A 27,180-nucleotide genomic window follows, 5' to 3' on the forward strand; every position below is an offset into this window, starting at 1 on the left:
CACAGTTCACTGAGCCCAATATGTGCCGAGTTATTTTGGCATTTGAAATCTGAATCTATGTGGTGTTAATGTTAGGTTTTACAGAACATTAGCATTCGGCTAAATCTTCTTTGCATGTTGGTGTGATCAACCCATATCCTGGTCCTGAAGCCTAATTGGGAAATCTTTATAATCTTCTTCTTCCACATCACGACTAGCAAGGAATATCAAATGTTTCATGTCATTTTAAGTTCTTATTAAATATGACTGTTATTCTGGTCAGAATTTAGGGAACTATATTTGCCAAAAAATCTCTCTTTTTAGAGCTGGTACATTTGTCAAAAAAAAGATCACGAGGCAGACAAGCAGACACAAGTTAACTTTTCATACTGAGGGGAGACACCAGCCGGCCTCGCAGTGTTTTATTGAACAGTTGAAGTAAGCGGTTACGTGTTTTGCAAAGAGATCATCAAACAAGAAAATTGTCACGGGTATATTGAAGACACAGAAGAAAATTTGAATAAATGACAAATACGAACTTTCTTGTTCAGGTAGTGACACGAAAACAAAAGCACTGCTTTTTTATTCAGAACAATCACTGCGTTGTCTTTCGGAGCACTAATTTTCCCAGAACCACTCTCTTAAATTACTGAATGTCTGGTACTCCTTGTGCTTGCGCAGGTATTCACAAGTTGCACATACGTGTTCGTTCAAATACCTGGTCGTCCTTACTTTAAAGTACCGTTTCCACTCAAAGAACCTGAGGTACATTTCCTCATTCTTGTCCAGGAGCAGCAGATGATCAGCCAGCTCCTTAGGTGAGCTGAAGTCATCCACGTGGATGAAGGCATCTCCCTGGATCACGTTCTCGTAGTTGTGTCTGGGTGGGCCGAGAACCACTGGCACTGTCCCCACAGAGAGTGGGTTGTAGAACTTTGTAGTAATGTAGTCCCTGTGGATGGAGTTCTCAAAAGCGAGGTAGAACTTACAGCTGGGTATGGTGGACAGGTACTCTTCATGAGTAATATATGCTCCGAAGGCACGTCCATATGTGTCGACCTTGATGTGTTTTTTAAACTCATTGAAGTATTTTACCCGGACAAGTTCTTTATTCCAGTGGCTCACTATCCAGCACACCAGCTTGTTTTTTCTGGGTAGGACAAACTCTTCTTTACCATCTGCTGCTTCTAATACCCCAATAGGCAGCGGAATGTTGGAGTCCAGACGGTAGCTGGTAGTCAGATTGAAGAGATTTTCAATTGTAGGTATTCTGCGTGAGTTAGTGGGCGATTCCGTGTTCATCCAAATCCATTTCTGGAAGACTGGTCGGTGGAGCTTTGGCAGATTCGACCCATTGCTGTAGATGAATCGATGGAAAATAATGACCCCATCTGCCTTATTGTAGAATTTCCTGTCTGGTGTGATGAAGCAGCCCTCAATGTTGAAGAGGGAGCTGCACCTGTTCAGCTCGCGTTGTATCCTCAAGGGCCAGATCCACATCAGCACTGTGATCACATCGTCATTCCTCTTGTTGGGTACGACATCATTGCTCTTGTTGGGGATGATGTCATTGTTCTTGTTGAAGACGACATTATTGCTCTTGTTTTGGTCGACGTCATTTCTCTTGTTGGGGGTGACCATATTGCTCTTGTGTGGGATGACGCTCTTGATTTGTTCTGTTGGTTCTGTTGAATTTACAGGACCTAAAACCCAACTGGCAGATTTATCATAGTACAGGAAAGACAGATATAAAAAGCATCCCAATAGGATTGTGCCCAGCAGAGTTAGATGTAGTGTTTTACGACCCGTTGTAGATGACATAACTCCGTCCTGGAAAGGGCATATTAAAAAGAAAAGACAAATCATAAAGGAGTCATGAACAAAAAGATGTGAAATCCATTTTGATCATCAAATCAAATCCAGTGTCAAAGTGTTGCACATAAGAAAATATCCAATCCATTAATTTATCAAAAAACATAAAAATACATTCCACATCTTTTAGAGATATCAGACAGAAAAAGAAACATTGATGAACCTCATAACGCAAACTGGGTGGATTTAACTGATTACTGACATTCAATCAAGAGTGGAGACTTGGGGAGATTCCAGCTTCTACATTGGGTTGACAGTGATCAACAATCTATTTTGTGATTTAGAGAACAGAAATAAATGAAAAGTTTCAGGCCATGGTTTACCTTTTTAAAGGTATTTCTTGTAAGTTTAATGTCATATAGGAAATCAAAATACCAAACACAATCACTTGTTCGATAAATGGTGAAGAGATGTCTAATTGTGAAAGTATGGTCTTCTCATTGATGCTTCCTATAGACACACAGAGAGAATCAGAATTTTACAATACACCTTGGAAAAGATGTGTTTTACCAGATCAATGGAAGCAACAGATTTTTGTACTAATACGAAGACAATGACCCTGGTAAAAACCCTAAGCTCCAGGCTCTTATCATTAATGTCACACTTGAGGAAAATCTAGTCTGACATAGAATGCAACAAATTATTAAAGCGTTACGAAATGAGTGTTGGAGGAATTATTACTGGTGCGGCTTCATGCTTAAAAAGTTTAAATCCCAGCGCAAATGAATCCTTTAAATTCTGAACTGTGAAATAATTGCCACAAAAATCAAACTTTTCAAATCTTAATCTTAAATTCTTAACAGAATGTTTTGACACATTTGTCAACATTTTTAAAATAAAAGTATGAGCTTTAATTTGTACAATTTTTGCTTAATGTACATTTTTTGCATTGAAAACGCAGATGCATTTGTCTGATTTTATACATTAGGTTTTACGTGGATTAAGGATAGATAGAATGATAAAGATGAAGGCTAAGAGTGGCTCTCTGTCGTTCTCCACCCAACCGGTCAAGGCAGATGGCCACTATGACTTTGGGGTTTTTCCTAAAAGATATACTTCCCTGTTAAAAGCAGACAGCAAAGTGTTTTGAGATAAGATTTTATAATAATCCCTTGCTGCACAGAAAAAATCAGTTTAATTAAAAATTGCTGTAATTAACTTCTTAAAAAGCCAACACCCTGACCAATGGTTCTGGTGAAATATAGCCCAGTATCTAACCTGCTTTTTAGATCTAAGTGCCCCAACAGAGTGGTATCAAAAAATCTGTTGTTTGATTTTCTGCAAAATACAAGTCATTCAAAATTTTCCAGTCAGTTAAAACAGATTCTGTACCAGCATCTATGTTAACATCATGTCGCTGCTCACATACATCTCAAACGCTACATTTTCCTTAAAATTCCGATTGGCACAAAATATCTTTAACAAACTCAGCTACTGAATGGTACAAATGAATGTGTGACTGTCAGCTATTGATGTTCAATTCGGAGGAGAAATTCTAAGAATAACGTCCCACTTCCCAATCACAAACCTCAGTTATACAAAAATGGTAAGGGTGCACATTTAAAACAGTTTATTGTCACTAAGCAGGTTGACCTGTCTGTAAGTTTCAAGATTCATAGTCCAACAGCTGGAACCCCTGTTTTGTTTTTTTCAAAAGTATGAAACTCATTTAGCCTCATGAAAGGAAAAGATCTCAACAATGAAAAGGTTAGAGGTGTTGAATACAATTAGATATTTTGAAGCTGTTTAACACAATTAATATTATTAAGATGTTCAATGCAGTTAAATATTTTGAAGCTGGTTAAGACTTACAGTTCGGACTCAGCAGTGTTGTGTAATCATTTACGTTCCTCCTGCTCTTTGTCTTTCCAGTTAATCCAGCACAGATACATTTTATATACCACCTGAAGCCTTCCCTATATGCTGTGCATATCAAATGATGTTTCAACACTCCTCCTTCCTCAGCTATTGTCACAGAGGCAAATGAGACCCTAATTATCGTTCATTCTATTTTAACAGAACATCGAGGGCAGGATAAAGACTCAGGATGACTCTGGTCAGGATGAATTAAAGGGGCTCATGGGGGTTCGTGTCATGCATAATACCCAGGGTTGCATAATCCACGTTTTATTTTGGATTAGGGTTAGGTTTTGGATTTGGGTTATGGTTATTACACATTTATTTTAGATGACGGTTAGGGAAATTAAGCATTTTATTTTCGGTTAGGGTTAGGGTTATTTCACAGGGACATACATTAATTAAGTAAGATTTTCATTGTTCTTTTGAGGACTGCTCTCCTCTGAGGGTGAGACTAAACTTTGGTCTTTTGTGAAATCCTGTGTTGCTGTTATTCCTCTCTAAAGATGTCATCATTAACTATCTCCTTCTACAACATTCCTGTAGCTGAACGTAATACTGACTTTAGTCTACATAATAGTTCAACCAACCCTTTTCTTAAACGTCATTAACTTATCGGCTGCCAGTGCTTGACCGATATTAAGACACCTTTAGAGCGACACCGTGTTCATTCACAGGCGACCTCTGACATACGCAAACTTTGTTGCATCATAAGCTGCAACAACTCCTCCGCTCTTCGCCTAATTCCCCATCCTCTGTTCCGTAGCTGCGTCAGTCATCCTGCGTCATTGCCCATTGTCAGCCATTATAAACTACAGCATTAACCACGACCCGTACTTCAGAGAGGCAGAGAAATTTGAAATGTTAACACCTTGTCTTCAAACAGATGAATGATATGTGATTGTTGATCTGTGCTGTGGGGGCACAAATAGTCTCAAAATAAATGTCAGCCAGGTTCCTTATTGAAATAATTTCTTGATGTTTCCATATATTTGCCAACAAATCTCTCTTTTTAGAGCTGGTATATTTATGTTCTGTGTCTTAATGCATCCTGAGAAGAGCATAAAATAATTTGTATAAAGTTAATGTAGTGGTTCTTAACCTGGGTTCAATTGAACCTCTAGGGTTCGGTGAGTAGGTCTCGGGTTTGGTGGAGACAGAGGTCAAAAACACCCGACACGTTGTGTCAGGTATTCTGCATGATTTGCAATGTCAAGTTGAGCAACTCTGGTCTCACACTGGCAAAAATAAAGGAACACTTCCTTAAGCTGCATGGAAAACAAAAGAAACAGACTTTGCTGTGAAAATGACATAAGAGTAGCACTTGCCAAGGTGTAGCCACACATATTTGAACTAGTCTCTCAATAACAATAGCAGAAGTCACACTGATTTGCAGGTAGATAATTTCATGTGAGTTCATGCACTGTCTTGGTTTTGTTCTTTGAAAAAGGTGACATTAACGCACAATTCATTCAATACACCATTAAAACATATACTTAGGTCTTTAATTTGAAGAAAAAAAATTATGATTTTTTTTTTACCAAAGAAGGGTTCGGTGAGTGAGCTATTGAAACTGGCAGGGTTCGGTACCTCCAACAAGATTAAGAACCACTGTATTAATGTAATGCGTTATTCTCCAGACATCCTGTAAGAAACAGTCAGACATGCACAAAGACACAAGCAGACACAAGTTAACTTTTCATACTGCAGGGGAGACACCAGCCGGCCTCGCAGTGTTTTATTGAACAGTGGAAGTAAGTGGTTACGTGTTTTGCAAAGAGGTCATCAAACAAGAAAATCGTATATATTGGGAACCTCACATTATATGTAATTAGTAACTATGACATATGTGAGTGATTAACGATTAAACAATTTAATTATAATGAAACAATGATAATAAAGACTGAAACTTTCCATCAGTTAATATAGAAACCCATTTCTAAAAGTACACTATTTCATGATTGAATTGCACAGCTTTGTCTGTCTACAGAGACAATACAGACACTGATGTCTCCATCATCGCATTTAGACCAGACTGTGGCAGAACCACAGAATCTTCTGTAAAAACTTAACCAGGAAGTCAGTAGCTTGATGTCAATAGACTTCTTGTCCCATGGCCCATCTCTCCACCAAGAAACGTTTTAGAAACGATTCTGGGTTCCATCATGAACTTCTTTTGCACCAACCAAATGAACAAGCCTCTGTAGTCAAAGGTGAAATAAAAATGACAGCAAAAACACAATATGGTGGCAAAAATATAGTTTAAGATGAATAACAATAAACAGTGAAAAAGAGAAGACAATGACAATGACCCCGGTCAAAGGGGAGGACGCAGAAGATAGGCTGACATGGAAAAGGATGACACATTGTGGAGACCCTGACCTTTGGGTGGAAAGTTTATTTATAAAAAGAACAAAGACGTGACAATCAACAAAAACGCAGAGATCTGTACCTTTTGTAAAAGAGAATTTTCATATCACCGAAGCAGCTCCAGCCTAACGTATCATTTAAATGCAAAACATGTCAAGGACACAGAGTTTAACGTTAGCTTACCCTTTTAAAGGAAAAGCCTGTTGGCATCTTGCTATTGATGTTGCCTTATTTAGAGGCATGTTATACTATTCATTTTGAATTGCTGTATTGACTCAGCTTTAGTAGTCAATTTAATTGAGAGTCTGCTTCTGTGCCTCTTTGAGACTTATTTCTGAATTTCATTTATTTTATTTCACTGTATTTGTATTGTATTTTTGAGAAATGCACCTGATTGGTTTGCTGATGTGCTTGGCCTTTTTCTTTTGAATTTCATTTATAAAGACCCCTCAATCAATAAAAAAGTGGATTTCAAATCTTCTGTTCTTGATGCATTCTATTGATTAGTCATGCACTACAATTTTGTAATTGAATTGTTGAATTCAAATTCTTTATTTGGGGGACTTTAGCAAGTATGAGATTAAAATGCAAATAATTAGATTAATTCATTACAAATCCTGTAATTAATTGGATTAATTTTCTTTATCCCCTGACAGCACTAGTTATTGCACATTTTATTCTGGATTACGGTTAGGATTAATGTTGTTTCACGTTATTATTATTTAGGATTATGGACGTTCATTTATAAAGTGACATTTTGTCTGAAGGTGAGACTAAACTTCTTTGGTGTGAACTCCTGTGTCACTGTCATTCCTCATCTCCTTCCACAACATTCCTGTTGTTTGAGGTAATGCTGACTTTAAACTGCAGAATAATTCGATCAACCCTGTCATTAAACTTCATGAACAGATCTGTGCTTGGCAAACAAAAGTTTTTCATATTAGTCTGACACGCCCTGTACGCCGCATCAAAGGATTAGAAAAGAGACAAAATGCTTTAACCACACTGACGTGAAGGACACACAAATGCATTTCCTTGTCATCAAAAGTGTGACACACCCCTTTTGAGTATTCTGTTTCCTAGTTAACCCGACCAACAGTTAACATCAACTAGCAAACCATTCAGAGTTCAGGGTTCAGCGGTCAAAAAACTGTTCATGCTTCCAGGCAGAAACCTCACCCAGCCAACATCGGCTCCTACTTTTGCCTGAACACAGTGACCCCCACCAACCCCAAAGAATGATTTGGTTCCTACGATGAGTCAACACCATCAATAATACAAAAATGTGAACAAACAGGCAGGTTGTGACAAACTTTTCTTCCAGGTAGTCAGGTTCTAACTTTCAACCTGACCTGAATTGTCTTCAGTCTTGATTTTTGTGAATGTCCACATGCACATATTGTGGGTTTGTTTCCTGCTCAGACGTTTGCAGAGATGCGGATGAAACCAGGATGAAATGCTGCAGATGACGCCAACAGGAAAACTGAGAAGGCCACATGAAGTCCGACAGCAGAGCACAGTTCACTGAGCCCAATATGTGCCGAGTTATTTTGGCATTTGAAATCTGAATCTATGTGGTGTTAATGTTAGGTTTTACAGAACATTAGCATTCGGCTAAATCTTCTTTGCATGTTGGTGTGATCAACCCATATCCATGGTCCTGAAGCCTAATTGGGAAATCTTTATAATCTTCATCTTCCACATCATGACTAGCAAGGAATATCAAATGTTTCATGTCATTTTAAATTCTTATTAAATATGACTGTTATTCTGGTCAGAATTTAGGGAACTATATTTGCCAACAAATCTCTCTTTTTAGAGCTGGTACATTTGTCAAAAAAAAGATCACGAGGCAGACAAGCAGACACAAGTTAACTTTTCATACTGCAGGGGAGACACCAGCCGGCCTCGCAGTGTTTTATTGAACAGTTGAAGTAAGCGGTTACGTGTTTTGCAAAGAGATCATCAAACAAGAAAATCGTCACGGGTATATTGAAGACACATCTGCCCCTATCCAACACAAAACTACCTCCCGAGTTTGGTTTCAGTCTGTCCTTCACATATCAGATATCATGTGGTATGGGACTGTTCAGACTACAAATGAAATATTCAATGTCAATTTGGATGGGCTACAAATGGGATATAGTCTGAACAAGGCCTTAATGAGCTCACAGAAGAAAATTTGAATAAATGACAAATACGAACTTTCTTGTTCAGGTAGTGACACGAAAACAAAATCACTGTTTTTTTATTCAGAACAATCACTGCGTTGTCTTTCGGAGCACTAATTTTCCCAGAACCACTCTCTTAAATTACTGAATGTCTGGTACTCCTTGTGCTTGCGCAGGTATTCACAAGTTGCACATACGTGTTCGTTCAAATACCTGGTCGTCCTTACTTTAAAGTACCGTTTCCACTCAAAGAACCTGAGGTACATTTCCTCATTCTTGTCCAGGAGCAGCAGATAATCAGCCAGTTCCTTAGGTGAGCTGAAGTCATCCACGTGGATGAAGGCATCTCCCTGGATCACTTTCTCGTAGTTCTCTCTGAGTGGGCCGAGAACCACTGGCACTGTCCCCACAGAGAGTGGGTTGTAGAACTTTGTAGTAATGTAGTCCCTGTGGATGGAGTTCTCAAAAGCGAGGTAGAACTTACAGCTGGGTATGGTGGACAGGTACTCTTCATGAGTAATATATGCTCCGAAGGCACGTCCATATGTGTCGACCTTGATGTGTTTTTTAAACTCATTGAAGTATTTTACCCGGACAAGTTCTTTATTCCAGTGGCTCACTATCCAGCACACCAGCTTGTTTTTTCTGGGTAGGACAAACTCTTCTTTACCATCTGCTGCTTCTAATACCCCAATAGGCAGCGGAATGTTGGAGTCCAGACGGTAGCTGGTAGTCAGATTGAAGAGATTTTCAATTGTAGGTATTCTGCGTGAGTTAGTGGGCGATTCCGTGTTCATCCAAATCCATTCCTGGAAGACTGGTCGGTGGAGCTTTGGCAGATTCGACCCATTGCTGTAGATGAATCGATGGAAAATAATGACCCCATCTGCCTTATTGTAGAATTTCCTGTCTGGTGTGATGAAGCAGCCCTCAATGTTGAAGAGGGAGCTGCACCTGTTCAGCTCGCGTTGTATCCTCAAGGGCCAGATCCTTTTAGAGATATCAGACAGAAAAAGAAACATTGATGAACCTCATAACGCAAACTGGGTGGATTTAACTGATTACTGACATTCAATCAAGAGTGGAGACTTGGGGAGATTCCAGCTTCTACATTGGGTTGACAGTGATCAACAATCTATTTTGTGATTTAGAGAACAGAAATAAATGAAAAGTTTCAGGCCATGGTTTACCTTTTTATAGGTATTTCTTGTAAGTTTAATGTCATATAGGAAATCAAAATACCAAACACAATCACTTGTTCGATAAATGGTGAAGAGATGTCTAATTGTGAAAGTATGGTCTTCTCATTGATGCTTCCTATAGACACACAGAGAGAATCAGAATTTTACAATACACCTTGGAAAAGATGTGTTTTACCAGATCAATGGAAGCAACAGATTATTGTACTAATATGAAGACAATGACCCTGGTAAAAACCCAAAGCTCCAGGCTCTTATCATTAATGTCACACTTGAGGAAAATCTAGTTTGACATAGAATGCAACAAATTATTAAAGCGTTACGAAATGGGTGTTGGAGGAATTATTACTAATGCGGCTTCATGCTTAAGTTACGATGCAAACGTCTTAAAATCCTGACAGGCCAAATGGATACAAAATGGTGGCTTTAAAGAGTTGACAAAGAGAAGATGTTTGTCTCTAGAGACGCTGATTGGAATCAGTGGGGAATGTTCAGGTGGATTAAGGATAGATAGAATGATAAAGATGAAGGCTAAGAGTGGCTCTCTCTCGTTCTCCACCCAACCGGTCAAGGCAGATGGCCGAAAATGACTTTGGGGTTTTTCCTAAAAGATATACATCCTTGTTAAAAGCAGACAGCAAAGTGTTTTGAGATAAGATTTTATAATAATCCCTTGCTGCACAGAAAAAATCAGTTTAATTAAAAATTGCTGTAATTAGCTCACTTCTTAAAAAGCCAACACCCTGACCAATGGTTCTGGTGAAATATAGCCCAGTATCTAACCTGCTTTTTAGATCTAAAATTCCCTGACAGAGTGGTAACAAATCTGTTGTGTGATTTTCTGCAAAATACAAGTCATTCAAAATTTTCCAGTCAGTTAAAACAGATTCTGTACCAGCATCTATGTTAACATCATGTCGCTGCTCACATAAATCTCAAACGCTACATTTTCCTTAAAATTCCGATTGGCAAAGAATATCTTTAACAAACTCAGCTACTGAATGGTACAAATGAATGTGTGACTGTCAGCTATTGATGTTCAATTCGGAGAAATTCTAAGACTAACGTCCCACTTCCCAATCACAAACCTCAGTTATACAAAACTGGTAAGGGTGCACATTTAAAACAGTTTGTCACTAAGCAGGTTGACCTGTCTGTAAGTTTCAAGATTCATAATCCAACAGTTTTTTTATTTTTTTCGAAAGTATAAAAGTCATTCAGCCTCATGAAAGGAAAAGATCTCAACAATGAAAAGGTTAGAGCTGTTGAATACAATTAGATATTTTGAAGCTGTTTAACACAATTAATATTATTAAGATGTTCAATGCAGTTAAATATTTTGAAGCTGGTTAAGACTTACAGTATGGACTCAGCAGTGTCGTGTAATCATTTATATCATTCTCGCTCTTTGTCTTTACAGTTTATTCAGCACAGATGCTTTATATCTTCCACCTTAAGCCTTCCTACACTCCTCCTTCCTCAGCTATTGTCACAGAGGCAAATCACACCCTGACTATCGTTAATTCTATTTTAACAGAACATGAAGGGCAGGATAAAGACTCAGGATTGCTCTGGTCAGGATGAATTATAGGGGCTCATAGGGGTTCGTGTGATGCATAATACCCAGGGTTGAAAATCCACGTTTTATTTTGGATTAGGGTTAGGTTTTGGATTGGGTTATGCTTATTACACATTTATTTTAGATGACGGTTAGGGAAATTACACATTTTATTTTCGGTTAGGGTTAGGGTTATTTCACAGGGACATACATTAAGTAAGATTTTCATTGTTTTTTTGAGGACTGCTCTCCTCTGAGGGTGAGACTAAACTTTGGTCTTTTGTGAAATCCTGTGTCGCTGTCATTCCTCCTTAAAGATATCATCATTAACTATCTCTTTCTACAACATTCCTGTAGCTGAACGTAATACTGACTTTAATCTGCACAATAGTTCAACCAACTCTTTTCTTAAACGTCATTACCTTATCGGCTGCCAGTGCTTGACCGATATTAAGACACCTTCAGAGCGACACCGTGTTCATTCACAGGCGACCTCTGACATACAGTACGCAAACTTTGTTGCATCATAAACTTGCAACAACTCCTCCGCTCTTCGCCTAATTCCCTATCCTCTGTTCCGTAACTGCATCAGTCATCCTTATGCTAAATTCCATGATGAGGAGCCTGAGTTTCACTGACAAGCTCTGCCATACAAAACATAATTGATGCCTGTAGATGTCATTGGCAGCCAGTGAGTTCAGATACCTCAGTTCAACAAACCTGTTTGATGAACTTTTCCATGTGAATGATTAATCAGTTAACCACCATATACATTTACTAGTGCTCAATTAATAGTAATGTCAATACCGTGACAGAAGAATGTTGCATTGAGAGGCAATGGGAAGAATAAATCCAGCGTTCACGACAGGTATCTTTCAAGAAGTTATTCTCCAATTTCCATCCTCAGTAATTGGTCACAAGCTACTTTATTGGTGGCGGTAGGTGGCTGTCAAAAACATCTCTCAGAAAATGTGTATTTTTTTTGTACATTTTGTTTGGTTCTGTGTTTTTCAGTTCATTTCTACAACATTTTTGTCATGTTGTTGTTGTAGGCCAGACCTAAAGGTCAGTTACTGCTGTTATTCTAAAATATGTTTTCATTTATTTTATTTTTTATGCTTTTATAATTTATTCACCTACTGTTTCATGATGGCAAAATGAAGCTTCCTGAAGCATGAAGCTTGTGTAGGAGAGCGGGTTGATTACTTCAAGCACAGCTTCTAGCTGTGACCATTGCAGGCAGGGGTACTGCATTTCCTACAGCAATGAACACTTTTGTGATCTTTCTTTCTTGGACACAACCGCCATCCCTTCCTCTTCTGCTGGCCTTGTGGGGGGACAATAGTCTGGTATGTTATGTTCTGAGTCCATGCCTGCGAATGGCTCTTCATCCCATTCGTCCTGGATCATTTTCAGGTCCAAAGGGATCCTTGCTGGCCTCATAGCAGCCATGTTACTGTAGATAAATAATAATGAAAAAAAAAACCATGACGAAGGAAAATGTTTGAAATGCCCAGAAAAATAATTCATATAGCCAACAATATTGTTAGCTAATGTTAGCTCACAATACTTTTAGCTACTGTTAGCTAACATGTGTTACCTACCTAAACATATGCTGTTAGGTAACAACAAAGTAGACTAATCTGACATTTCAATTGAACCCCTAGGGTTCGGTGAGTAGGTCTCGGGTTTGGTGGAGACAAAGGTCAAAAACACCCGACACGTTGTGTCAGGTATTCTGCATGATTTGCAATGTCAAGTTGAGCAACTCTAGTCTCACACTGGCAAAAATAAAGGAACACTTCCTTAAGCTGCATGGAAAAGAACAGAAACAGACTTGGCTGTGAAAATGACATAAGAGTAGCACTTGCCAAGGTGTAGCCACACATATTTGAACTGGTCTCTCAATAACAACAGCAGAAGTCACACTGATTTGCAGGTAGATAATTTCATGTGAGTTCATGCACTGACTTGGTTTTGTTCTTTGAAAAAGGTGACATTAACGCACAATTCATTCAATACACCATTAAAACATATACTTAGGTCTTTAATTTGAAGAAAATAATTTATTTATTTTTTTACCAAAGAAGGGTTCGGTGAGTGAGCTATTGAAACTGGCAGGGTTCGGTACCTCCAACAAGATTAAGAACCACTATGTTAATGTAATGCGTTATTCTCCAGACATCCTGTAAGAAACAGTCAGACATGCACAAAGACACAAGCAGACACAAGTTAACTTTTCATACTGCAGGGGAGACACCAGCCGGCCTCGCAGTGTTTTAGATAGATAGATAGATAGATAGATAGATAGATAGATAGATAGATAGATAGATAGATAGATAGATAGATAGATAGATAGATAGATAGATAGATAGATAGATAGATAGATAGATAGATAGATAGATAGATAGATAGATAGATAGATAGATAGATAGATAGATAGATAGATACTTTAATGATCCCAAGGGAAATTCAGGTGACATCTGCTCGCAAAAGATACAATAAATACACACAACAATGACAGAAAGTAATGGCACAGCCAAAGACCCTGTATAAGTTACATTATTTACATGCTGTTACATAAATTATAACAACCGGAAACAGAAGAGCCTAGAATAAAAGGAAGGAAGCATAGGCACATGGGAGAAGAAGAGAAGAAAGAGCATTGGGTGTAGATGAAGTGTGATGAGTAACACGTGGATGAACCGAGCTGTAAACTGATTAAGGACCCCCACAAAGTGTCCCACAGTGCATCCACAGTGCGTCCCAGGCCCCCCACGTCTATCCCTTCTCGCCCGACCTTGATGACCCTGCGGCTTCAGACCCCCTCCTTCTGAGAGAGTGGTTGTGCCCTCTGATAGCACGATGTGTTTTATTGAACAGTTGAAGTAAGCGGTTACCTGTTTTGCAAAGAGGTCATCAAACAAGAAAATCGTCGCAAGTATATTGGGAACCTCACATTATATGTAATTAGTAACTATGACATATGTGAGTGATTAACGATTAAACAATTTAATTATGATGAAACAATGATAATAAAGACTCAAACTTTCCATCAGTTAATATAGAAACCAATTTCTAAAAGTACACTATTTCATGATTGGGCTGCACAGCTTTGTCTGTCTACAGAGACAATACAGACACTGATTTCTCCCTCATCGCATTTAGACCAGACTGTGGAAGAACCACAGGATCTTCTGTAAAAACTTAACCAGGAAGTCAGTAGCCTGATGTCAATAGACTTCTTGTCCCATGGCCCATCTCTCCACCAAGAAACGTTTTAGAAACGATCCTGGGTTCCATCGTGAACTTCTTTTGCACCAACCAAATGAACAAGCCTCTATAGTCAAACGTAAAATAAAAATGACAGCAAAAACACAATATGGTGGCAAAAATATAGTTTAAGATGAATAACAATAAACAGTGAAAAAGAGGAGGTGTTTTGAGTTTTATCAAGGCTACGTTCAGACTGCAGGCTTGTCGGATTTCCTTCCATGTCTCATATTTAAGGCTGACTCTTCGCACTGTTTTTAGCAAGAGTCCAAATGTGATCTGTCTCTGTTCAGACTGCGTCACACTAACGGTCAAACTGACAAGTTGCCGTAACGACAACGTTGGGGCGGAGTCGTCGTTCACTGCATAATGTGTGAGGTCATATAATTGCAACGGCCGCTCTGTAATGATGTAATGATGATCTTCCTTCTGGCGCCTTGCTCTCACGTCACGGATATGACGTCACGTTCCGCCACATCCAATTGGAGTGTTTGGAGCTGTTCAGACTGAAGACGCATTTGCCCCTATCCAACACGAAGCTACCTCCCGAATGTGGTTTCAGTCTGTCCCGCAAATGTCAGATATCATGTGGTATGGGACTGTTCAGATTACAAATGAGATATGCAATGTCAATCTGGATGGGCTAAAAATCAGATATAGGCAACTAGTCTGAACAAGGCCTTAATGAGTTCACAGAAGAAAATTAGAACAAATGACAAACACAAACTTTCTTGTTCAGGCAGCAACAAAAAAACAAAAGCACTGGATTTTTATTCAGAAAAATCACTGCATGTCTTTTGGGGCACTAATTTTCCCAGTACCACTCTCCAAACTTACTGAGTGTCTGGTACTCCTTGTGCTTGCGCAGGTATTCACAAATTACACATACATGTTCTGTCAGAAAGAATATCCTCCTTACTTTAAAGTACCGTTTCCACTCAAAGAACCTGAGGTACATTTCCTCATTCTTGTCCAGGAGCAGCAGATGATCAGCCAGCTCCTTAGGTGAGCTGAAGTCATCCACGTGGATGAAGGCATCTCCCTGGATCACGTTCTCGTAGTTGTGTCTGGGTGGGCCGAGAACCACTGGCACTGTCCCCACAGAGAGTGGGTTGTAGAACTTTTCAGTAATGTAGTCCCTGTCAATGGAGTTCTCAAAACCGAGGTAAAACTTACAGCTGGTTATGGTGGACAGGTACTCTTTACGAGAAATGTGTACTCCGAAGGCACTTCCATATGTGTTTACCTTGATGTGTTTTTTAAACTCATTGAAGTATTTTACACGGGCATATGTTGGTTTCCAGTTGCTCACAATCCAGCACACCAGTTTGTTTTTTCTGGGTAGGACAAACTCCTCTTTACCATCTGCTGGTACTAATACCCCATAAGGCACCGGAATTTTGGAGTCCTGACGGTAGTTGGAAGTCAGATTGAAGAGATTTTCGATCATAGGTATCCTCACTGACCTTGTGGGCGATTCCCCATTCAACCAAATCCATTTCTGGAAGACTGGTCGGCAGAGCTTTGGCAGATTGGACCCATTTTTGTGGATGTATTGATGGTGGAAAATGACACCATCTGCCTTATTGTAGAAGTTCCTGTCTGGTGTGATGAAGCAGCCCTCGATGTTGTAGCGGGAGCTGCACCAATTCAGCTCGCCTCGTTTCTCTGAGGGCCAGGTCCACATCAGCAGTGTGATCACATCGTCATTGCTCCTGTTGGAGACAATGTCATTGCACTTGTTGGGGATGACATCATTGCTCTTGTTGGGGACGACATCATTGCTCTTACTTTGGACGACGTCAATTCTCTTGTTGGGGACAACATTATTGCTCTTGTTGGGGATGACGCTCTTCACTTGTTCTGTCTGTTGTCTTGAATTTACAGGACTTAAAGCCAAACTGGTGGATGGAGCATAGTACAACAAAAACAGATATACAGAGTATCCCAGCAGGATAGTGCCCAGCAGAAGGAGATGGAGTTTTCTATGACCAGGTATAGATGACATAACGCTGCTCTTGAAAGGGCACATCTAAAAAGACAAACCAGAAACAAGTCATGAACAAAAAGATGTGAAATCCATTTTGATCATCATATCAAATCTAGTGTCAAAGTAATGCACATAAAAAAATTTCCAATCAATCCATTTATCCAAAAACATAAAGTACGTCCACATCTCATGGAGATATCATACAGACAAAGAAACTTTAATGAACCTTATAACACAAACTGGGTGCATTTAACTGATGACTGACATTCAATCAAGAGTGGAGACTTTGGGAGGTTCCAGCTCCTACATTGGACTGACAGTGATCAACATTCTTTCTTGTGGTTTAGTTATCAAAAACAAATGAAAAGTTTCAGACCATAGTTTAACTCTTTATAGGTATTTCTTTGACATTCAAAAATTCAGTCTTGGACTGTAATTAGAGGACAAAAAACCATCAATGTCATGTAGAAAATCAAATTACCAAACACAATCACTTTCTCGATAAAGGGTGAAGAGGTGGCTGGTCTTGAAGGTATGGTCTTCTTATTGATGCATCCTATAGACACACAGAGAGAATCAGAGTTTTTCAATACACGTTGGAAAGGATGTGTTTTACCAGATCAATGGAAGCGATCGATTATTGTTTGACATTTTTCATTTGTATTTGTAGACATCTTAACATCCTGACAGGCCACATGTATAAAAAAAAAGATGACTTTAAAGTGTTTCTATCATGTTCTGTCACGTCTCTGTCTTATGATTTTCCTGATTGTTTTCCTGCCACCAACAACTCAGATCCTGTCTGATCTTCAATCTGTGCATTCCCTGCACCTGCTGTCTCTCCACACACCTGCAGCCACTCTCTAATCTGTCTCCACACTACATATACCCAGCTCAGCCCTCAGTACTCTGCCAGATTGTTTAGTGTTCGCCCTGACTCTCCAGCCTTCGTATCCTGCTTGCTTTGGTGACATTATGTGAATCTCGTCTGATCTCTCGACCCAGCCTGTTGTCTGTTCCTCATCTGATTTGTTGATTGTTTCGTGCCTGACCCTGCTGATTTCTGGACTCCACCTTTTACCTGTCGTTTTTGGATACCTCTGCCTATCGGAGTGATTATTCGGAACCTGACCACTGTCTGCGTTGTTAAATCTGCTCTGAGACTCTTGACCTGCCCGTTTGTCTGTCGTGCTTTTGGGTTCCCCGTGCCAGTTGTGCTCAAGCCGTGACAATGGAAGTATATCCTTGTCTTCATCACTAAAGTGTTTGCGCATATAAAACAGTCTTCTGCTCCTCTACATGCAAAATACCTTGAGATAACATGTTATTGTAATCTGGTGTCGCACAAATAAAATGAATTGGATTAAACCTTGCTGTAATGATCTTCTCAAAAGCCAACATCCTAACCAATGGTTTCACCGTCCAGTATCTATCCTGCCCTTTAGATCTAAATTCCCTCAGAGTGGTAACAAGTCTTTGGTGTGATTTTCTGCAAATTACAAGTCATTCAAAGTTTTCCAGTCAGCCACAACAGATTCTGCACCAGTCAAACAGAATTGAGGTGATTTAAGTCCCATCGATCAAACAGAACTCAGATTCTAATTCTTAGAAGAACTTCCCAATCACAGACATCAGTTATGCACAAAATGGTAAAGGTGCACATCTTAAACAATTTATTATCAGTAAACAGGTTGACATGTCTGTAGGTTTCAAGGTTCACAGTTCAACACCTGGAAGAATGTTTTCTATCAACAGTGTGAAACTCATTCAGCCTCATGAGAGGAAGAATAAATTAATAACAATATCTTAAGTAAAATGTTGGAACTGTTGAATACAAATAAATATTTTGAAGCTACTTAATACAGTCAAATATTTTGAATCTATTTAGGACTTACAATACGGACTCAGTAGTGTCGTGTAATCATGTATGTTCCTCCTGCTCTTCATCTCTCCAGTTAATCCAGCACAGATACTTTTTATATTCCATCTAAGCCTTCCCTTCATGCTTGTGCATATCAAAGAATGTTTCAACACTCCTTCTTCCTCAGCTATTGTCCCAGAGGCAAATCACACCCTGATTACTCTTTCATTCTATTTTAACAGAACATGAAGGACAGGATAAAGACTCAGGATGGCTCTGGTCAGGATGAATTAAAGGGGCTCATGGGGGTTCAGTTGGATACGGCCCAAAGAAGTTACATGATGCCACCAGTCTGAGACGCCGCTGTCTTATTTGCATGACCTCGTGTGTTATGGTTAGGGTTAGGGTTGGAGTTATAACAAGTTTTATTTTGGAGATGAATGCACGTTCAACATTGTTCTTGTTGAGGACAGCGTCATTGCTCCTGTTGGGGACGACATCATTGCTCTTGTTGGGGATGACGTCATTGTTCTTGTTGAGGACAGCATCATTGCTCTTGTTGGGGACGACATCATTGCTCTTGTTGGGGATGACGTCATTGTTCTTGTTGAGGACAGCGTCATTGCTTTTTTTGGGGACGACATCATTGCTCTTGTTGGGGATGACGTCATTGTTCTTGTTGAGGACAGCGTCATTGCTCTTGTTTTGGACGACGTCATTTCTCTTGTTGGGGGTGACCATATTGCTCTTGTGTGGGATGACGCTTTTGACTTGTTCTGTTGGTTCTGTTGAACTTACAGGACCTAAAACCCAACTGGCAGATTGATCATAGTACAGGAAAATCAGATATGAAAAGCATCCCAATAGGATTGTGCCCAGCAGAGTCAGATGCAGTTTTTTACGACCAGGTGTAGATGACATAACTCCGTCCTGGAAAGGGCACATTTAAAAGAAAAGACCAATCATAAAGGAGTCATGAACAAAAAGATGTGAAATCCATTTTGATCATCAAATCAAATAGTGTCAAAGTGTTGCACATAAGAAAATATCCAATCCATTCATTTCTCAAAAAAGTGATCAACAATCTATTTTGTGACTTAGTGAACAGAAACAAATGAAAAGTTTCAGGCTTACTTCTAACTTCAATGTCATGTAGGAAATCAAAATACCAAACACAATCACTTGTTCGATAAAGGGTAAAGAGATGGATGATCTTGAAGGTATGGTCTTCTCATTGATGCTTCCTCCAGACACCGGGAGAGAATCAGAGTTTACAAAACACGCTGGAAAGGATGTGGTTTACTAGATCAATTAAAGCAATCGATTATTGTTCTAATACGAAGACAATGACCCTGGTAAAACCCAAAGCTCCAGACTCCTATCATTAACGTCACACTTGAAGAAAATCTAGTCTGACATAGAATGCAACAAATTATGAAAGCGTTACGAAATGGGTGTTGGAGGAATTATTACTGGTCCGGCTTCATGCTTAAAAAATTAAATCCCAGTGCAAACGAATCCTTTAAATTCTGAACTGTGAAATAATTGCCACAAAGATCAAATTTTTGAAATCTTAATCTTAAATTCTTAACAGAATGTTTTGAAAATTTTTTGTCAACATTTTAAAAATAAAAGTATGAGCTTTAATTTGTACAATTTTTGCTTAATGTATATTTTTTGCATGGAAAATGCAAAAACTTGGAAAAATATGAAAGTTACGATGCAAACGTGTTAAAATCCTGACAGGCCAAATGGATACAAAATGGTGGCTTTAAGGAGTTCACAAAGAGAAGATGTTTCTAGAGACGCTGATTGGAATCAGTGGGGAATGTTCAGGTGGATTAAGAATAGATAGAATGATAAAGATGAAGGCTAAGAGTGGCTCTCTCTCGTTCTCCACCCAACCGGTCAAGGCAGATGGCCACTATGACTTTGGGGTTTTTCCTAAAAGATATACTTCCTTGTTAAAAGCAGACAGCAAAGTGTTTTGAGATAAGATTTTATAATGATCCCTTGCTGCACAGAAAAAAAAGAGTTTAATTAAAAATTGCTGTAATTAACTTCTTAAAAAGCCAACACCCTGACCAATGGTTCTGGTGAAATATAGCCCAGTATCTAACCTGCTTTTTAGATCTAAAATTCCCTGACAGAGTGGTAACAAATCTGTTGTTTGATTTTCTGCAAAATACAAGTCATTCAAAATTTTCCAGTCAGTTAAAACAGATTCTGTACCAGCATCTATGTTAACATCATGTCGCTGCTCACATACATCTCAAACGCTACATTTTCCTTAAAATTCCGATTGGCACAAAATATCTTTAACAAACTCAGCTACTGAATGGTACAAATGAATGTGTGACTGTCAGCTATTGATGTTCAATTCGGAGGAGAAATTCTAAGAATAACGTCCCACTTCCCAATCACAAACCTCAGTTATACAAAACTGTTAAGGGTGCACATTTAAAACAGTTTGTCAGTAAGCAGGTTGACCTGTCTGTAAGTTTCAAGATTCATAATCCAACAGTTTTTTTTATTTTTTTCGAAAGTATAAAAGTCATTCAGCCTCATGAAAGGAAAAGATCTCAACAATGAAAAGGTTAGAGCTGTTGAATACAATTAGATATTTTGAAGCTGTTTAACACAATTAATATTATTAAGATGTTCAATGCAGTTAAATATTTTGAAGCTGGTTAAGACTTAAAGTATGGACTCAGCAGTGTCGTGTAATCATTTATATCATTCTTGCTCTTTGTCTTTCCAGTTAATCCAGCACAGATACATTTTATATACCACCTTAAGCCTTCCCTATATGCTGTGCATATCAAATGATGTTTCAACACTCCTCCTTCCTCAGCTATTGTCACAGAGGCAAATCATACCCTGATTATCGTTAATTCTATTTTAACAGAACATCGAGGGCAGGATAAAGACTCAGGATGGCTCTGGTCAGGATGAATTAAAGGGGCTCATGGGGGTTCGTGTCATGCATAATACCCAGGGTTGCATAATCCACGTTTTATTTTGGATTAGGGTTAGGTTTTGGATTTGGGTTATGGTTATTACACATTTATTTTAGATGACGGTTAGGGAAATTACACATTTTATTTTCGGTTAGGGTTAGGGTTATTTCACAGGGACATACATTAAGTAAGATTTTCATTGTTTTTTTGAGGACTGCTCTCCTCTGAGGGTGAGACTAAACTTTGGTCTTTTGTGAAATCCTGTGTCGCTGTCATTCCTCCTTAAAGATATCATCATTAACTATCTCTTTCTACAACATTCCTGTAGCTGAACGTAATACTGACTTTAATCTGCACAATAGTTCAACCAACTCTTTTCTTAAACGTCATTACCTTATCGGCTGCCAGTGCTTGACCGATATTAAGACACCTTCAGAGCGACACCGTGTTCATTCACAGGCGACCTCTGACATACAGTACGCAAACTTTGTTGCATCATAAACTTGCAACAACTCCTCCGCTCTTCGCCTAATTCCCTATCCTCTGTTCCGTAACTGCATCAGTCATCCTTATGCTAAATTCCATGATGAGGAGCCTGAGTTTCACTGACAAGCTCTGCCATACAAAACATAATTGATGCCTGTAGATGTCATTGGCAGCCAGTGAGTTCAGATACCTCAGTTCAACAAACCTGTTTGATGAACTTTTCCATGTGAATGATTAATCAGTTAACCACCATATACATTTACTAGTGCTCAATTAATAGTAATGTCAATACCGTGACAGAAGAATGTTGCATTGAGAGGCAATGGGAAGAATAAATCCAGCGTTCACGACAGGTATCTTTCAAGAAGTTATTCTCCAATTTCCATCCTCAGTAATTGGTCACAAGCTACTTTATTGGTGGCGGTAGGTGGCTGTCAAAAACGTCTCTCAGAAAATGTGTATTTTTTTTGTACATTTTGTTTAGTTCTGTGTTTTTCAGTTCAATTCTACAACATTTTTTTGTCATGTTGTTGTTGTAGGCCAGACCTAAAGGTCAGTTACTGCTGTTATTCTAAAATATGTTTTCATTTATTTTATTTTTTGTGCTTTTATAATTTATTCACCTACTGTTTCATGATGGCAAAATGAAGCTTCCTGAAGCATGAAGCTTGTGCAGGAGAGCGGGTTGATTACTTCAAGCACAGCTTCTAGCTGTGACCATTGCAGGCAGGGGTACTGCATTTCCTACAGCAATGAACACTTTTGTGATCTTTCTTTCTTGGACACAACCGCCATCCCTTCCTCTTCTGTTGGCCTTGTGGGGGGACAATATTCTGGTATGTTATGTTCTGAGTCCATGCCTGCGAATGGCTCTTCATCCCATTCGTCCTGGATCATTTTCAGGTCCAAAGGGATCCTTGCTGGCCTCATAGCAGCCATGTTACTACAGATAAATAATAATGAAAAAAAAAAACCATGACGAAGGAAAATGTTTGAAATGCCCAGAAAAATAATTCATATAGCCAACAATATTGTTAGCTAATGTTAGCTCACAATACTTTTAGCTACTGTTAGCTAACATGTGTTACCTACCTAAACATATGCTGTTAGGTAACAACAAAGTAGACTAATCTGACATTTCACACATTTGACCACTAAATTGATCACACATTATAATCTATCAATGTAAAATAAGTTCCTGAATAGAGAAATGACTTACACATGTGTTGCTGTGTAACAATGATCTCCTGGGTGATGAGACTGCTGACACCTTGTGTGCTGATTGGACAGTTGCATCAGAAATGAAAGATGACATCAGATGTGTAAGTTGGACAGTCAAAGTTGCTAATAATTAAAGGTTCATACGAGATTCCATAGGAACTATTTGGGGTCATTATTGACCCCACTTGCGGAAGAGTGGGGTAGTGATCCAAAAACCAAAGAGATTAATTAAAAGTTTTTTTTTAAAATGCAAAGGGCTTGATGTCACAAGCATGTTTCATGAAAAATACCTGGAATACGAAACCATTACAACTCTGAGTGTGCGCTCAACCACTCTACGGAGGAAACTCATTTCAACCGTGGTATTGGAGATCTTGTCCATTCAGTCATAACCCAAATCTCATAACCAAAGGCGATTCACTGGTACATTGAGAGCCAAGTCTTCACCACGACACATCTATACGACTGCATCACTGTAGAAGCTGCACCAAACCGTCAGTTTCACGTTCTATCCGTTTTATTTATTTATTTATTATCCGATCTATTTAATTTAATTTAGTTTAATTTAAATTTAATTTTATCTGTTTAGATTTTATTTTATACTGTTTATATTTTAATACTGTAATATTTTTACATTTTATACTGTTTATATTTTAGTTATAGTTTACTATATAAGTCCTGTTAGTGCTGCATGTGTCTGTCTGTTAGTGTAATGTATGTCTTGTGGTATGTCCTGTGATGTCAATGTTTCCTTTTCTATCTATCTATCTATCTATCTATCTATCTATCTATCTATCTATCTATCTATCTATCTATCTATCTATCTATCTATCTATCTATCTATCTATCTATCTATCCTTCCCTCACTCATGAACAAGACACCAAGATATTTGAACTCCTCCAATTGGGGCAAAGACTCACCACCGACATAGAGAGGGCAGACCACCTTGCTATAGACCGCCTTGCTAGTTGCTGTAGGAGGCAGTTAAAGCATTTAAAATCACGCCTTGAACTGACTTTTACCTGTCGTAACTACAGAAACGTGTAGTTACGACACAATTCATCCGGCAAACCACATTCCACATCCACAGGACGGAACAGCAGAGATTCTCTTACTCCAGAATGCTGCAGAAAAACAGAGCTGGTTAGATAAAGGCCCATCAGAAGAGCAGATGATTGACCCTCAGATGGTGGACATTTAAAAATGTTTTGTAAAGAACTGTGTGTTTACGTAAGTTTCATGTAAATATTCACGTAAACATTCTGATTCAAAAGTCACTGACAAGGAAAAAACCACGACCGTTACCAGAAACAACTCCATGAACTGATAGTTGAGGGATTTAAACATATTGGTATGTGAGTTGGTCCTCTGATGAGCCGGTAACTTGTCCAGGGTGTACCCCTCCTCTTGCCCATTGTCAGCCATTATAAACTACAGCATTAACCACGACCCGTACTTCAGAGAGGCAGAGAAATTTGACATGTTAACACCTTGTCTTCAAACAGATGAATGATATGTGATTGTTGATCTGTGCTGTGGGGGCACAAATAGTCTCAAAATTAATGTCAGCCAGGTTCCTTATTGAAATAATTTCTTGATGTTTCCATATATTTGCCAACAAATCTCTCTTTTTAGAGCTGGTATATTTATGTTCTGTGTCTTAATGCATCCTGAGAAGAGCATAAAATAATTTGTATAAAGTTAATGTAGTGGTTCTTAACCTGGGTTCAATTGAACCCCTAGGGTTCCAAAAGATCTCTTTTTAGAGCTGTGTCTTAATCTCTCTTTTTTTCTGTGTCTTAATGCATCCTGAGAAGAACATAAAATAAATTGTATTATGTTAATGTAATGAGTTATTCTCCAGACATCCTGTAAGAAACAGTCAGACACGCACAAAGACACAGGCAGACACATGTTAACTTTTCATAATGCAGGGGAGACACCAGCCGGCCTCTCGCAATGTTTTATTAAACAGTTGAGGTAGGTGGCTGCATGTTTTGCAGAAAGACCATCAAACAGAAAAGTGTTACAGGTGTAATGAGAACCTCACATTATATATAATTAGTTAACTATGACATTGTAAGTGATTAATGATGAAATAATGAAAGAATAATGAAGCAATGATAATAAAGACTGAATTCGTCCATCAGTAAATATAGCGACCCATTTCTAAAATTACACTATTTCATTATTGAGCAGCACAGGTCTGTCTGTCTACAGAGACAACGGAGACACTGATGTCTCCTTCATCACATTTAGGCCAGACTGTGCCAGAACCACAGTATCTTCTGTAAAAACGTAACCAGGAAGTCAATAGACTGATGTTAGTAGACTTCCTGCTCCATGTTTTGGAAAAGATTCTGGGGTCCATCATGATCTTCTTTTGCACCAACCAAATGAACAAGCCTCAATAGTCAAAGGTACAATAAAAATGACAGTGAAAACATAACATGGTGGAAAAAATATTATTTTCTCTCAAGTTAAAGATGAATAACAATAAAAAGTGAGGATGACGAGGTGGTTTGAGTTTTGTTAAATGAGCTCAAAGAAAAAACAGAGCAAATAACAAGAACCAACTTTCTTGTTCATGTAGTAACATCAAAACGCAAGCACTGCATATTTTTCAGAACAATCACTACCTTGGTTTCAGAGCACTAACTTTCCCAGAACCACTCGCCAAAATTAATGAGTGTCTCGTACTCCTTGTGTCTGCGCAGGTACTCACAAGTTGCACATACGTCTAGGTTCAAAGTTCTGGTCGTCCTTACTTTAAAGTACCGTTTCCACTCAAAGAACCTGAGGTACATCTCCTCATTCTTGTCCAGGAGCAGCAGATGATCAGCCAGCTCCTTAGGTGAGCTGAAGTCATCCACGTGGATGAAGGCATCTCCCTGGATCACTTTCTCGTAGTTCTCTCTGGGTGGGCCGAGAACCACTGGCACTGTCCCCACAGAGAGTGGGTTGTAGAACTTTTCAGTAATGTAGTCCTTGTGGATGGCGTTCTCAAAAGCGAGGTAGAACTTACAGCTAGTTATGATGGACCAGTACTTTTCACGAGAAACGTATGCTTCGAAGGCACGTCCATATGTGTCAACCTTGATGTGTTTTTTAAACTCACTGAAGTATTTTATCCGGATAAGTTTATTTTGATTCCAGTGGCTCACAATCCAGCACACCAGCTTATTTTTTCTGGGTAGGACAAACTCTTCTTTACCATCTGCTGGTTCTAATACCCCATAAGGGAGCGGAATGTTGGAGTCCAGACGGTAACTAGCAGTCAGATTGAAGAGATTTTCGATTATAGGTATCCTGGGTGAGTTTGAAGGTGAATGCACGTTCATCCAAATCCATTTCTGGAATACTGGTCGGTGGAGCTTTGGCAGATTGGACCCATTTCTGTAGATGTCTGCATGCAGGAAAATGACACCATCTGCCTTATTGTAGAACTTCCTGTCTGGTGTGATGAAGCAGCCCTCAATGTTGAAGAGAGAGCTGCACCTGTTCAGCTCACGTTGTCTCTTCAAGGGCCAGAGCCACATCAGCACTGTGATCACATCGTCATTGCTCTTGTTGGGGACAACATCATTGGTCTTGTTGGGGATGACGTCATTCCTCTTGTTGAGGACAACATTGTTTTTGTTGGGGACGACATCACTGTTCTTTTTGGGGACGACGCTCTTGACTTGTTCTGTCAGTTCTGTTGAATTTACAGAACCTAAAACCCAACTGGTGGATGGATCATAGTACAACAAAAACAGACATGCAGAGTATCCCACCAGGATAGTGCCCAGCAGAACGAGATGGAGTTTTCTATGACCAGGTGTAGATGACATAACGCTGTTCTTGAAAGGGTACATGAAAAAAGACAAACCAGAAACAAGTCATGAACAAAAAGATGTGAAATCCATTTTGATCATCATATCAAATCTAGTGTCAAAGTAATGCACATAAAAACATATCCAATCAATCCATTTATCCAAAAACAAAGTACGTCCACATCTGATGGAGATATCATACAGACAAAGAAACTTTAATGAACCTTATAACACAAACTGGGTGCATTTAACTGATGACTGACATTCAATCAAAAGTGGAGACTTTGGGAGGTTCCAGCTCCTACATTGGATTGACAGTGATCAACATTCTTTCTTGTGGTTTAGTTATCAAAAACAAATGAAAAGTTTCAGACCACAGTTTAACTCTTTATAGGTATTTCTTTGACATTCAAAAATTCAGTCCTGGACTGTAATTAGAGGACAAAAAACCATCAATGTCATGTAGAAAATCAAATTACCAAACACAATCACTTTCTCAATAAAGGGTGAAGAGGTGGCTGGTCTTGAAGGTATGGTCTTCTTATTGATGCTTCCTATAGACACACA

At 38.9% G+C, this 27,180-nt stretch overlaps 4 protein-coding genes across 7 annotated transcripts in view; all 4 read right to left on the reverse strand.

The window, feature by feature from the left end:
* Positions 1-378: 378 nt before the first annotated feature.
* LOC137610624 (4-galactosyl-N-acetylglucosaminide 3-alpha-L-fucosyltransferase 9-like) lies at positions 379-10,942 on the reverse strand. Of its 3 annotated transcripts, XM_068338307.1 has the most exons (3): positions 10,809-10,932; positions 9,440-9,566; positions 379-1,809 (listed from the first exon to the last, which is right to left on the reverse strand). In XM_068338307.1, the coding sequence occupies exon 3, from the start codon at positions 1,798-1,800 to the stop codon at positions 598-600; it is 1,203 nt and encodes a 400-aa protein (XP_068194408.1). In that variant the 5' UTR covers positions 1,801-1,809; positions 9,440-9,566; positions 10,809-10,932; the 3' UTR covers positions 379-597. The 3 variants fall into 3 exon arrangements, with proteins under 3 accessions (XP_068194408.1, XP_068194410.1, XP_068194409.1); XM_068338309.1 differs by lacking the exon at positions 9,440-9,566 and having other exon boundaries at positions 10,809-10,942; XM_068338308.1 differs by lacking the exons at positions 9,440-9,566; positions 10,809-10,932 and adding an exon at positions 2,175-2,301.
* Positions 7,956-27,180, reverse strand: part of LOC137610627 (4-galactosyl-N-acetylglucosaminide 3-alpha-L-fucosyltransferase 9-like) — a 35,671-nt gene continuing 16,446 nt past the window's right edge. The window contains exons 1-3 of one of the 2 annotated variants that reach the window (XM_068338310.1): positions 10,809-10,924; positions 9,440-9,566; positions 7,956-9,239 (exon numbers count right to left, since the gene is read on the reverse strand). In XM_068338310.1, the coding sequence (XP_068194411.1) occupies positions 8,363-9,239; positions 9,440-9,474 (912 nt within the window). In that variant the 5' untranslated portion in view covers positions 9,475-9,566; positions 10,809-10,924 and the 3' untranslated portion in view covers positions 7,956-8,362. Of the gene's footprint in view, positions 9,240-9,439; positions 9,567-10,808; positions 10,925-27,180 lie in introns of those variants that run through there. The other variant, XM_068338311.1, reaches the window with a different exon arrangement.
* Positions 13,451-18,243, reverse strand: LOC137610980 (4-galactosyl-N-acetylglucosaminide 3-alpha-L-fucosyltransferase 9-like). The gene is made up of 3 exons (XM_068338913.1): positions 18,165-18,243; positions 16,751-16,825; positions 13,451-16,311 (listed from the first exon to the last, which is right to left on the reverse strand). The coding sequence occupies exon 3, from the start codon at positions 16,309-16,311 to the stop codon at positions 15,085-15,087; it is 1,227 nt and encodes a 408-aa protein (XP_068195014.1). The 5' UTR covers positions 16,751-16,825; positions 18,165-18,243; the 3' UTR covers positions 13,451-15,084.
* LOC137611274 (4-galactosyl-N-acetylglucosaminide 3-alpha-L-fucosyltransferase 9-like) lies at positions 25,453-26,631 on the reverse strand. The gene has a single exon (XM_068339378.1). It carries the CDS (start codon positions 26,629-26,631, stop codon positions 25,453-25,455), a length of 1,179 nt encoding a protein of 392 aa, XP_068195479.1.

The sequence above is a fragment of the Antennarius striatus genome, chromosome 17 (genome assembly GCF_040054535.1).
Source record: "Antennarius striatus isolate MH-2024 chromosome 17, ASM4005453v1, whole genome shotgun sequence".
Taxonomy (NCBI): domain Eukaryota; kingdom Metazoa; phylum Chordata; class Actinopteri; order Lophiiformes; family Antennariidae; genus Antennarius; species Antennarius striatus.

Excerpts from the sequence above, each read along its gene's own strand:
- LOC137611274 (XM_068339378.1), bottom strand. The coding sequence starts at position 26,631 with ATGTCATCTACACCTGGTCATAGAAAACTCCATCTCGTTCTGCTGGGC.
- LOC137610980 (XM_068338913.1), bottom strand. The coding sequence starts at position 16,311 with ATGTGCCCTTTCAAGAGCAGCGTTATGTCATCTATACCTGGTCATAGA.
- LOC137610624 (XM_068338309.1), bottom strand. The coding sequence starts at position 1,800 with ATGTCATCTACAACGGGTCGTAAAACACTACATCTAACTCTGCTGGGC.